Raw genomic sequence first — 12,907 nt, 5'->3', positions numbered from 1 at the left:
CAAATCGATTTAATTTCCTAGAAGGAACATTCTTCACGCTGTTTTACGGCCAATGGAATCTGTTTGGGCAGATAATCGAGACTGGTTATTCTCTGGCGTTGACGTTTGATACATAGGAGCTCGCCTTATGTTCTGTTTGTTTGTTTGTTTAACGCCGCACTCAGCAATATTCCAGCTATATGGCGGCGGTCTGTAAATAATTGAGTCTGGGCCAGACAATCCAGTGATTGATATCATGAGCATCGGTCTACACAATTGGGGTATGCCGACATGCATCAACCAAGTCAGCGACGTTGACCACCCGATCCCGTTAGTCGCCTCATACGACAAGCATAGTCGCCTTTTACGGCAAGCATGGGTTGCTGAAGACTTATTCAACCCCGGATCTCTACGGGTCTCGTCTTATGTTGCTGACGGCCATTTTGATATTTATTTTTACTGAATTGATGTTGCACTTAGTATAACATATTATATGTATAAGGTTTGGGTTCGATTCTCCACGTGAGTGCACTGTAAGTTCTATTACTTTTTTCCCCCACTATGATATTACTGCAATAGTACTAACAGCAGCGCAAAGACATACTTTCGCCAGCAATAACTGCGCCAGTAAAAGATATTTTACTTCCTGTTCACAAGATTCATGGAACGTGTGAATGAAACATAAAATTGCTGATAAATGTTACGTATTTTCAGATTTATCGGTCGGTGTATAAATAGGATAAAGCACTGCCCCTCGAGTCTTTGTGACATTTAAAATATCATAAAACCCCTCGGTCTTGTTTTATTCTACACATATCTGACGGAGTTTCAGTAGCGGGCCTGTTGTCCATGTAGCGTTGGTCCAGCACACCCTACCTGGCACACACGTGCACAGTGCCATGATTGAGACTCACGTGTAGTGAAAGCCTTCCATTGGTGAACTCTCCCTCTGTATGTCTGCCCGTTGAAGAAAGAGCACTGGAGTTCTCTGAAGTCGCGTGAACCTGGCGAGCAGGGCTGAAATAAGACATATCGGTCATATCATGGACATATCGGTCATGTCATGGACATATCGGTCATGTCATGGACATATCGGTCATATCATGGACATATCGGTCATATCATGGACATATCGGTCATGTCATGGACATATCGGTCGTATCATGGACATATCGGTCATATCATGGACATATCGGTCATATAATGGACATATCGGTCATATCATGGACATATCGGTCATGTCATGGACATATCGGTCGTCAGTAAACAGGCTTACTTCATCGATAAAAAGGGCTCATTGTGAAAAGTTTTAAAAAAACAAAAGTAAAACCCAGTTTCATAGAAGTCCTTCTCGTGGCTGAAAAAGCACACCTTTTCTCAGTTCCCCATGTCTTGTAGTCTTTAATTTCATTCCGTAATTGACTCAAATGTGCAGCATAGTCGGTTCCGTTTAATGTTTGGCCTTTTAAAGATAGTCCTGTATGTTGACAGCTGGGCATCCCAAAACACGAGGCCAAAACATGTCCAGCTGATGGGACAGTCTTTCCCTTCTTTGGTAATGTGGGCTGGAAGTGGTGAACCTAGATATCGTCCAAAGACGCAAATCGTTGCAAGAACCTTTCTCGTTCAGCTTCAAACAGACCTACATTATAAAGAGACACGTCGTGCCTGGTGCGTTTTTGAGACATAAGAAGCTTTGGAACACAACTAACTGATACTTTCTATATTGCTGAAGTGTGTGTGCTATTGATCTACTCTCTCCTGGAAAATGTCAACATAACCAGCAATATGACACTCAGTCTTTCGCCGGTCATCACATTATCAAGGCTTCTCTGTGTTATTTTTGGTGTTCCTTGCGTCGCAGGCTTTTATCTGCTGGTACTTGATCACTGCACGTTCCTCCAGTTGTCACAGTGAAACAATCTGTTCAATTGACTCCAGTTTTTGTGGATGGACATTATAAAATGTCCACAACCAAAGACTATAGCTCATAACTAACCAATGAACCCTCGCACATGATCAGCCGGGAAGCACATTGTGACCACCCAATCTTCATTATAGTCGGTGCTTACAACAAACATGAGTTACTGGGCACCTTTTGTCTTGGATTCTCCATGGCGATACAGCCTGATTGAAAAGGCACATGAGAATAACATGATTTTATGGCAACGGAGGGTGCTTCCCTTACGAAACACCTCCGTGGTGCAGTGGTTAGAGCGGAAAGCCGGCGGTTCAATACCATGGCCATGTCATACGAAAAGACGTTAAGGTACGTGTTGTTTCCCTGTCTGGTGCTCTGCCATTCAGGGCAGAAAACGACTGGTCGGATCATGATCAGTATATTTAAGTGTCTGCGAGATAAACTAAGGCATTGTTCGTCTCAGTGGACTAGCACTATAAAACCTTACACTGGAAAAAGTCCGGACTTGTACAAGCAACCACACACATTTACAGGCACGGGGCTATATAACTGCAATAATCATAAACGCGACGTTAAACCCCATTTTACGTCACATATGACGGTACCGATCATGTTGTTTCAGGGTAATATGACAATGTCACCCGGTTCACCTAAACCCATAGGTCATCGCGGTAAGCTATAGGGGAATACATACCAGAATTAGGTTCACTAGTTTCGCCAGTTCACGTGACTATCGCATTACCCGGTTAAGTAAATGTTGTTCGAAATCAAAATGTGTACCCACTATATAATAGAATTGCTGTACAAACTATATGAGGAAGGTTTAGTCGTTATACAGCAAAATCATGCAAGAAGGCTAATCCAGTGCTATCCGAGTGAGTTTGGTTTTACGCCGCTTTTAGCAATATTCCAGCAATATCACGGCAGGGGACACAAGAAATGGGCTTCACACATTTTTCCCATGTCGGGATTCGAATCCGGGTCTTCGGCGTGATGAGCAAACGCTTCAACCGCTAGACTACCCAACCGACCCCATAGTGAAGGAAACAAACCCATGTCATGGTCAAATATTTATTAGATATTTCTGATTTAAGCAGACGAAATACATGTACAACTAATTTAAAAGAAACAGCCTACCTGAGTATTACATGCTTGGTGATCCCGCGTCTTTCCCTTGCAGTTCTTGCCATCAACGGGTCTGGGGTCGGGTCTGGAACAGGAACACCGTACTTATATTATACAATGCTGCAGATGATAATGGTGAAAGGGTGTGGCCAAGTAGTGACAGTGTTCGTTCGTCACATCGAAGGCCTGGTTTCGATTCTTGACATGGATACAAAGTTCATTTCTGACTGTGCAGAGTTGCGTCCCTTGGGCACGCCAGAAACCTATGATCGTGGGTTCGAATCCCGGTTCGCCCCGATTATGTTTCTAGGTTTGTCAGCACCATACCCGTGCGCGGGTGGTAAACGTCTGAGACCTGCATTACTTCGGGCTTTCCTCACACATTAAGCTGACACGTCGCGATGTAACCGGAATACTGTTAAAAGCGGCGTTAAACCCAACTCACTCACTCACTCACTAATTTCTGATTGCCCTTGTATTGTTAAAAGTGGCGCAAATCCGTTCCGCACATTGATGGTTCAAGGAAGTATCGGTCCATCGCTACACCTTGGTGCAGCAGTGGTGTCATATCGTGGGTTTTGTACGAGCCAGGTTCACGTGATCATGTAGCAACAGAAGAACTTCCTTCGTTAGAGCCTAACAGTATTTAATGCTTTCAGCTGTATTTGAGTTATAGTTGGAGGCATATGACAGCGACGTGCACTTGAGAAAGGCTCCGATAATGCATTGGGTGCACATCTAAGAATACATGGAGTACCTGTGTTCTATGTGTAAATGGGTAAGAGCACCCTCAGGAGCACCTGAATCATCGAGGTAGGTTTGAATCCCAGATTCATCCTGATTAATATTCTTGGTTTGTCAGAACCATACACGTTTTCGCGGGTTTCGCAAAAGTGGTAAACGTCTAAGATGCATCACGTCGAGCTTTCCCCCTACATTAAACTGGCAAGCCCTGATATTACTGAAATACTGTTTAAAGCGGCGTTAAACAAAACTCACTCACACTTTCTCATTTGTACACAAGTATAAGTTTTAATGCACCTATTTTAACCATGACGACACATTGCACGACTGGGTGATAAGTAAGGAAAGTATATATGGATTGAACAACTTCTTTATTACAATTAAGAGCGACGTTTCGGTGTAGGTTATCAATAATTGTAATAAATAAGTGGTTCATCCATATATCTTATCCTTACTTAGTACTCCAACTTCTAAATGCCTCTCAAAGAAGTTAAACGACTGAGTGAGTTTGGTTTAGCGCCGCTTTGAACAGTATTTCAGTTATATCAGGGCGTGTCAGATAACTGTAGGAAGCCCTACGTGATGCAGGTCAGGATTACGTTAATCCAATGTGTCACATGACACAAACCTCTGCATGGTATAGCGATATACCGATACTACCTCAAATCATTACCATCCTTTTTTTCAGTCCCGAAAAGCACCTATGATGCATATTGAATCCGTGGGTGTCGCTACAGGTGTGGCAATGCGCCACTGGGGTGCAACCCATGCCATTGTCTCTTGGACTATTGTCTCTCTCACTCACTAACTTCACATAAGGGTCTATTGTCCTTCAGACATGACCGCAGCTCATGGGGGTGCAGACAGAATACCCCAACCTGTTATTTGGCAGTCAACCCACTTTGACTGTGTCATTTTCCCAATACTTACCCCATTGTCCGAACATCAAAGGCTGTCGTACTTTTTCACGACGCGAACCAAACACCAAGCTCCTTTCGCGGTTCGTTAACTTACAATGATAACGCAAGCGCTGTGTTATATCGGAGTCAGTGCCTGTGATTACAGACGGTGGTTAAGCCTTGGGAAAACCAGGGTGCTGAAACCAGAGCCTTCAAAGGCCTCTGTCTACCGGGGACCCTGTGAGTCCCGAGGGCGTGTCCCTTGCTTTAACACCCCCGTAATCTGTAAGGGTATACGCCCGTCTGCACCCACTGACCCCTGGAAACAACACAGTGATGCTGCAGTTTGTGTCTGTCTGGGGTTTGGGCTTTGCAATGTGCACACATGACTTCAGCCTTGGCGGACAAAGCCTTCATTTATTTCACAACAGGCGTTAAACAGGTCTTCATATCAATCATGACGAGCTGTGCCTTGTGGGGTTTTACATGTTCACATAGATTTGTCTGATGCTGCCAAAGCAGTGGCGCACATCGCAGTCTGTATCCCTCTTTTCATTTCCCAGGTTCAAGTTCAAAATATTTCTTACATTTTCTTCTATACATCTATGCTTTCAACATAGGCAGCAGCATTTCACATTTGTCTGACAGTCGTTTGAGGCGCCGCAATTTGCTGTGCTCCCACATTAAAAAGTTGACAAGCGGTGATATAACAAATGCCGACATTGCTATCCTAGGCCTGAGACTGTCGCCTATAGTCACGTCACAGCCGGTCAAACAAATGGCGATCCTTGGCCTGAGATTGTGGTCAATCATCACGTCACGCGTGAAGAAACAATGCCACAGTTGGACCAACAAATGGCGATCGTAGGCCTGAGATTGAGGTCCATCGTCACGTCAAGCAAGGAGAAACAATGCCACAGTTGGACCAACAAATGGCGATCCTTGGCCCGAGATTGTGGTCCATCGTCACGTCACACAAGGAGAAACAGTGCCACAGTCGGACCATCAAATGCCGAAATGGCTATCCTAGGCCTGAGACTGTCGCCTATAGTCACGTCACAGTCGGTCAAACAAATGGCGATCCTTGGCCTGAGATTGTGGTCAATCATCACGTCACGCGTGAAGAAACAATGCCACAGTTGGACCAACAAATGGCGATCGTAGGCCTGAGATTGAGGTCCATCGTCACGTCAAGCAAGGAGAAACAATGCCACAGTTGGACCAACAAATGGCGATCGTAGGCCTGAGACTGTCGCCCATCGCCACGTCACGCAAGGAGAGACAGTGCCACAGTCGGACTTATCTACATCTCCACTGATAATATCTCGGATGGAACGTATCCCTGTATTAAAGTATCAGTATTCCTGTTCTGTGTCAGTAGGTGACGATGAATATATAACATTGATGTGAGCAGGGTATTCCTCGTCATGGGTGTTCCTGCTAGGGTTTTATTGGACTGACTTTACCGGGACGACCTTCTCGGACCAGGTGCTTGTTCCCCATCAGATTGAGGCTTAAATAAGACCCTTGGGCCTTTCAACATTACATGGTTTACAGGTTTCTCTTTGAAATAAATACGGTATTCGGTCGACATGACATTAAATTTAATTGTGAAACTATTGCGATAAATAAATGTATAAAAGAATAAACATACTGCGTTGAATGTTTTGGATAATTTACTTCCCCCGGAGAGAGGAGGAGTTGGGTGAATATACATGTCCCACCACCTTTCTCCAGACACCTTAAGTGTAAGTCTGTGTCAGCTGTGCCTGAATCCGCCTGTGCATAAGTGACACTATTAAAAGGTTCCTAAAGAAAGTATGTCTGTCATAAAGTCAAAAATGTGCTTTCATAGAGTCATGAAAAATAACTTTGGAGAGGGTCGCGATAATAAAAACCGACAAATATTTCCTTATAAAATGAAAATGTTTTTGTTTCACTTTGAATTCAAAGTTCCCGAAAAAGGTTGGATTTTTTTAACGGCTATCTCCATATCTAGAACAAGAGTCACGAGAAACCAAGGTATATTCAAGCTAAAATATGTTTGGTGTGTCTTCGTACATTAATGATTATTGTCTGTGCGACAATCATAAACCTACCCTAAACCATATTGTCCATATGAGATCTTTGCTAAAAGCAGAGTCCACAGAAAGATTCTGCCAATATCGTCAGCATATCGACACAAGATGTTAGCGAAAAGATGAGCACATCCTGCCCCAGAGGTTGCACCCGTCAAAAACACATGCAGAGGCACACATGCAAATAATGTACTTCCTGCATCCAAATCAAAGTTGGACTTCATTGTTTTCTCAATTATTGATAGCCAAAAGGTCAATTGGTTGATTTGTAGTTAGTGTTGAGTTAAAATATGCTCACGATTCCATTGTGCGATTCTACCTATATCATAAGCATGTGTTTAAGAATCACTATAAAATAGTGATGATACCAGGTGTTCGCGAAAAGGTGAGTATCACAAACACATGCAACGGAAAGTCATGTGACCACCTCAACAACCACGGGAATGTGTAAAAAAAACTATAAAATAGTGATGGTACCAGGTGTTCGCGAAAAGGTGAGTGTCACAAACACATGCAACGGAAAGTCAAGTGACCACATCAACAACCACGGGAATGCGAATGTTTGTCTAGGACGATATCAGATCATTGATATACCTAAAGCTAAACTTCGTGGGTAGATTCCTGTGTTTTGATTTTACCAATCAGAGCAGAAATTCCGTTCATATGCACAAAGAAACAGATCAGCAAGGAGGGGAACACAATTGGTGCTAATGGGGATGCCTACTTCTTGCCTAGATGTCCTATCCCCAAATACCGCACAATGTTGTATCTGAGCAAGTTCAGGATATTACACATTGTGTTTCACACTGAAATTCATTTGACATTTGCTTTCATTATTGACAAGTTGTCCTGGACCCGTGAAGATTCCGGGGTAGAATAGGTCTTCAGCAACCTATACTTGCCGTAAAAGGTGACTATGCTTGTCGTAAAAGGCGACTAACGGGATCGGGTGGTCAGGCTCGCTGACTTGGTGGATACATGTCATCGATCCCAAATGCGTGGATCGATGCTCATGATATTAATCTCTGGATTGTTTGGTCCAGACTCGATTATTTACAGACCGCCGTCATATAGCTGGAATAATGCTGAGTGCGGCGTTAAACAACACACCAACCAACCAACGACAAGTTGTCCTGAACCTTTGATGACAGAGATGTCAGTGCAATATTATCTATCGTCGCCATGTTTATTGCCAAATGCACACTGGTCAAGGAATTACGTTTTTTTCTTATTTGGCGAGTCCGACTACAGGGTGAAAAGATCAAATGATTTGACAGAATTGAACTTGGTTCTTTTCTGAGATTGCAAATATTTCAGCAAATACTTTGCATATTGTGGAATCATTTATTGTGGCTAAACCTGTAATTATTCTCTGGCCATACAACACATCTTTCTTTGTAGGGATTTTATTGTAGCTCTAGAAGTCAGTACAAAAGAGGAATGGACATGTCGTCAGCTTGTTATGAAGACGTTTTGTGGACAGTTCTGCGTCAGAAACCAATGTAAATTTATACGTTTTGGTATCCGTGAAGATCCGGGGTAGAATAGGTCTTCAGCAACCCATGCTTGTTGTAAAGAGCGACTATGCTTGTCGTAAGAAGCGACTAACGGGGTCGGTTAGTCAGGCTCGCCGACTTGGTTGATGAATGTCATTGTATCCGAATTGCGTGGATCGATGCTCATGATATCAATCACTCGTTGTCTGGTCCATGCAAGTTACCTCTTGTACTTATGCATCATACTAACATACCAGTGTGTTTGTTTGTTGTTTAACGCCACACTCAGCAACATTCCAGCTAAATTATATTGTGGCGGTCTGTAAATAGTCGTTTCTGGACCAGACAATCCAGTGTTTCACATCATGAGCATCGATCCACGTAACTGGGATACAATGACGTGCATCAACCAGTCAGCCTGATCACCCGATCCCGTTAGTCGCCTATTATAGCAAGCATAGGTTGCTGAAGACCTATTCTACCCCGGATCTTCACGGGTCACCTGTGTGTAAATAGGTGCATGCGAACCCTGAATTATGTGAGCGCTATATATTTATAACCATCGTTACACGTCTCGTCTTTGGTCACATGAATAGCCTGGTCTTGCCACTTACCCATACTCGTAGCACGTACGGTGGCGAGCTTTCATGCCGAGACCACACGAACGAGAACATGGCGAGAACTCGCTCCAGGCGCTCCACCGGAAGTCACAAGAGATCTGAAAAAATAAGTTTGCCTCAAAAGCCTTATTTCCCCATGAAATCTGAAACACATTAAGCCACACTACCGTCGGCCATTCAAAATATAATAGAAGCTGTTAAGAACGACAGTCATAACACTTAAGTTTAATAACAGCAAAATACATTTCGTGTCCATTATTATGTGCTGACATAGCGCCTTTTTGGCGCCGTCTTTGACGTTTCATAACGAATAAAGTATATTATAACAATATGAATCATAAACGTAGCTTAATCTAAATTCTTTTTTAACAAGAAGGATAGAAAATTAAGGGATATGCTGTGGTGATCAAAGAAATTTAAAGTTATGAATTTATCCATGGTTCTTTTCCCAACAGTTATCTCACAGGAAATATCAGCCTCTTTAGCGGATAGCAGCTTGATTGTGAGCAGGACGATCTAGCTAATAGCTTTACAGTAAGTGTCGTAACGATTAATGAACATCCATGTGAGCTCGCCTAAAGAACATCCGAGTAATTTCCGTATCGTCAAAAACATACAGTTAGAAATATGAAATATGCATTATGACACACACACACACACACACACACACACACACACACACACACACACACACACACACACAATGCAAGGCTGGAGTTAGTAAATGCCCTCGTCACGATATGGCTGAAATATTGCCGATGTGACGTAAAGCATAAACTCACTCACTCATTCGTAAATGCCAACGGCGCATTATTTTCCACTCTCGCTACAGTACCAGCAAACATTCCTATATACTTTATGCCACCATATTATGTGCTGCCATGCTTGTTTACAGAAGCATCAACACATCGGGAACCCCCAATATGAATTTAAGCTAGGCATAAGTATCGTAAAGAAAAGTATTCGCGCAAGTAGTCATCGCATCGAGATATGGAACTTTCATAAAGAAGTCCTGCTAGATGGCCGCATATGCATATCTACCAGTTCGTGATACTCAGTAAATGGATTGGTTCATTGGATCGATTACACTATTCATTATATGATAAAAATTATTATGCTGAAGGTTTAACTGTCGGACAAAAAAAGCTATTCACTTGAACATTGGATTTGACCCAAACAATTACAAACGTTATCAAAATGTTATTAGGCATAAAACAGTCTCACAATCCATGTCCAAAACACAACTAGGACATCTGTATCAAATACATTATCATTGAATAACTGTTTCTAAATGGTTTCATCTTTAGTCACCATAAAACCGGGGTGTACCAGGCTGTTTAGATGATGATCTTAATTGACTGAAGACTGTTGCTTCTATAATTGACCAATTTGCTGCTAAAATCTGCCTTTACATTAACTGATCTCACTTAAAGATAGGATTGTGTTTAATTCATCGATATTTGGTGACAGTTTCGTTCAGATCTCGGGCCCAAGCCATTTAGTCTTTGGTAGGTGTTTCTTTGATGTTGGTTAGATTCTATTTCTTGTTTAACCTGACCTATATTTGCATTTTTATAACGCCAATATTACTGGTTTTAAATGTTCGGGATATTATCTCCAAATAAAAAATGGTTAAACCTATCAGTATTGGATGTTTGTTGAAGAGAACGAACGAAATAAAGACAAAGTGATGGCCACTCCATTTGGCTAATGACTCCCTTACCAGTCACTGCTGGTTTCGAACCTGTTGCGTATCAAAAACTATTGCTGTCCAGCAACATTCGGTCATCACCCAGTCCAGTGCCCGTTGCCCGTTTTACAAGGGCGGCTCCAGCAACATTTGCCTCGGTCATCACCCAGTTTAGTGCCCGTTGCCCGTTGCCCGTTTTGCAAGGGCGGCTCAATAATTTTGAAACGGGAGGGGTCCAAAATAACAAAATCCACTCTGTTACTGCCTACAACATACTACATTTGGTTTTCAAAAGGGAGGGTCTGGTCCGGCCCCCCCCCCCCCCCCACACACACACACACCACCCCTCTTCTGGATCCACCTATGAGTTTTTATCATTTCCCTGTAACCTCGGCCCTCGTTAGTAGTGACCGACTTGGCTGGTTATCGAACTTTCATGAGGAACTTTATTTTGGGGTGGGGTAGCCTAGTGGTTAAAGCGTTCGCTGGTCGCGCCGAAGACTCGGTTATAATACCCCATAGCCGCATGGGTACAATGGAAGCCAATTTCTTGTACAATGAAAGCCAATTTCTTGTGTCCCCGCCTTGATATTGCAGGAATCTTGCTAAAGGCAGAATAAAATCGTACACACTCACTCAATCCTTTTACTAATGAAAGTAAGATTAATCCATGGAATGAGATATTGCGCTATATAAGTAGCTCCGTGACGTATCAACATCATCGTGCAAATTAGCTATATTCATACCCCGTAATATCAAGCTTTCGGCCTACTACTAGAGAACTACAGTGCTAGAAATGCTATGCTAAATGTAGTGTTCAACCCAAGGAGGTTATTCGATGACGGCCGAAAGTCTTAAAGGCTTGAGATTACGTATATGTAGGTATTTATTTGAATTCCCCTTGCGAATGAACACAAAAGACAATATATTCATACAGTTAAAATTAGTTTTAACATTATTGTGAGTTTTATAGAATGTTGAAAGTGGTTGCAATACATAACCCCAGACGCTTGCTCAAAAGTGTCAGTCAACAATAGTTGGAAAGACGCAAATCGTTTCTTTCATGTAGATTTTCTGCATATTGCATTGAAACTGAGACTCGACATCAAACATCTTTTTTTAATTCACAGCTATTGCTGAAATAATGACAGACGGGGTCTCGGACAATCCGCAATGCTTTATCCGGGTTGTTGACACGTAAGGGGAACAAATATCACAGGGGTGCTGAGAAGATTAACACCTGACTGTCAGTGTCACTGAGGCAACGCGGTGACCTCACAAGTATATGGCTGGAAACAGCATGGTGATATACTAAACTCTTGGGAAGAGGACCCGTACACTTTTACATATAAAACAGTTTTTTTACTGTGGGATTAAATTACAGGATTTATACAGCTGTTAGAGATGTAATTCATTGGAGCTTATGTTTGACACATTCTAAAATGTGATGATTTTTCATATGCAGACGAATATAGACGAAGATTAATTCATCGGCTTGTCAAATATCTTTTCCATTTTATAAGGGCGACTGATAAACATTTTATTTGAAAGGAAACACCAAATGTTCTGTTTATTGTGTAAAATATACACACACATACATACATTAAACCCAAAGAGAGAAAGATAAGACAGCTTTATAGCATTCCCTTGAAGTTCTCATATTTCACTTGATATAAAAGCACTAATCTTCAACCACTTTATTACACAGTTGCGTTATGAGGTATATCAAATGCCTACCTTTTTATGGTCTGTTCCCTTTGTTCTATCACGTGACTGTACTCCAGTATGGCTGAATACAAAACACACTGTGATAACGTGGAGTATGCCCATACATTGTCTGGAGTTCATCTTCTCAGTTCTTCGCACACGAATCTTTAATGTAGGTTAACTTTATTAATTTCCAACGTAATTTAGTCGTATCCCACATCAGTCCCACCACATCTCAGAAAACAATCCGGGTGTATTTTATAAACAAATAATTGAAAGTACTTATCCTCAGCGCCGTAAACCGGGTGGGAAATCTTCTCGAGAAATTATCTCTCGTTAAATATGATTACACTCACAGTTAAGAAACAAACAAAAACGATCAAACTGGAAAATAACCATAAAAAATATAGGTTTATGTTGAAACTCAGTTGAAATTTTGGCTTATTCAATACATTCTTAAACGAAGGATCCTTTTGATTGCGCCTATTTTACGAAACGTCACAATGCTTCTTAACTGTAGACAATCAAACTGCGAGGAACTCACGAACAAAATCCTCTCTTGCCATAAACCCTTTGTTTGGTGTTGTAAATTGTACTTCCATCTGTTCTGATATTAAGACTGACAACATTGCCTGTATCGCACGAAGT

At 42.1% G+C, this 12,907-nt stretch overlaps 1 protein-coding gene across 1 annotated transcript in view; it reads right to left on the bottom strand.

Moving 5' to 3' along the window:
- LOC139459211 (ADAMTS-like protein 2) overlaps positions 1-12,400 on the bottom strand; it is a 26,773-nt gene extending 14,373 nt beyond the window's left edge. The window contains exons 1-4 of the mRNA XM_071240665.1: positions 12,290-12,400; positions 8,857-8,960; positions 3,038-3,110; positions 894-996 (exon numbers count right to left, since the gene is read on the bottom strand). Coding sequence (XP_071096766.1) covers positions 894-996; positions 3,038-3,110; positions 8,857-8,960; positions 12,290-12,400 — 391 coding nt within the window. The remainder of the gene's footprint in view (positions 1-893; positions 997-3,037; positions 3,111-8,856; positions 8,961-12,289) is intronic.
- Positions 12,401-12,907: the final 507 nt, after the last annotated feature.

The sequence above is a fragment of the Haliotis cracherodii genome, unplaced genomic scaffold, assembly GCF_022045235.1.
Source record: "Haliotis cracherodii isolate W230 unplaced genomic scaffold, xgHalCrac1.p SCAF_13, whole genome shotgun sequence".
Taxonomy (NCBI): domain Eukaryota; kingdom Metazoa; phylum Mollusca; class Gastropoda; order Lepetellida; family Haliotidae; genus Haliotis; species Haliotis cracherodii.
The sequence above is the reverse complement of the archived record's forward strand: the minus strand, read 5'-3'. Positions and strand labels throughout refer to the sequence as shown.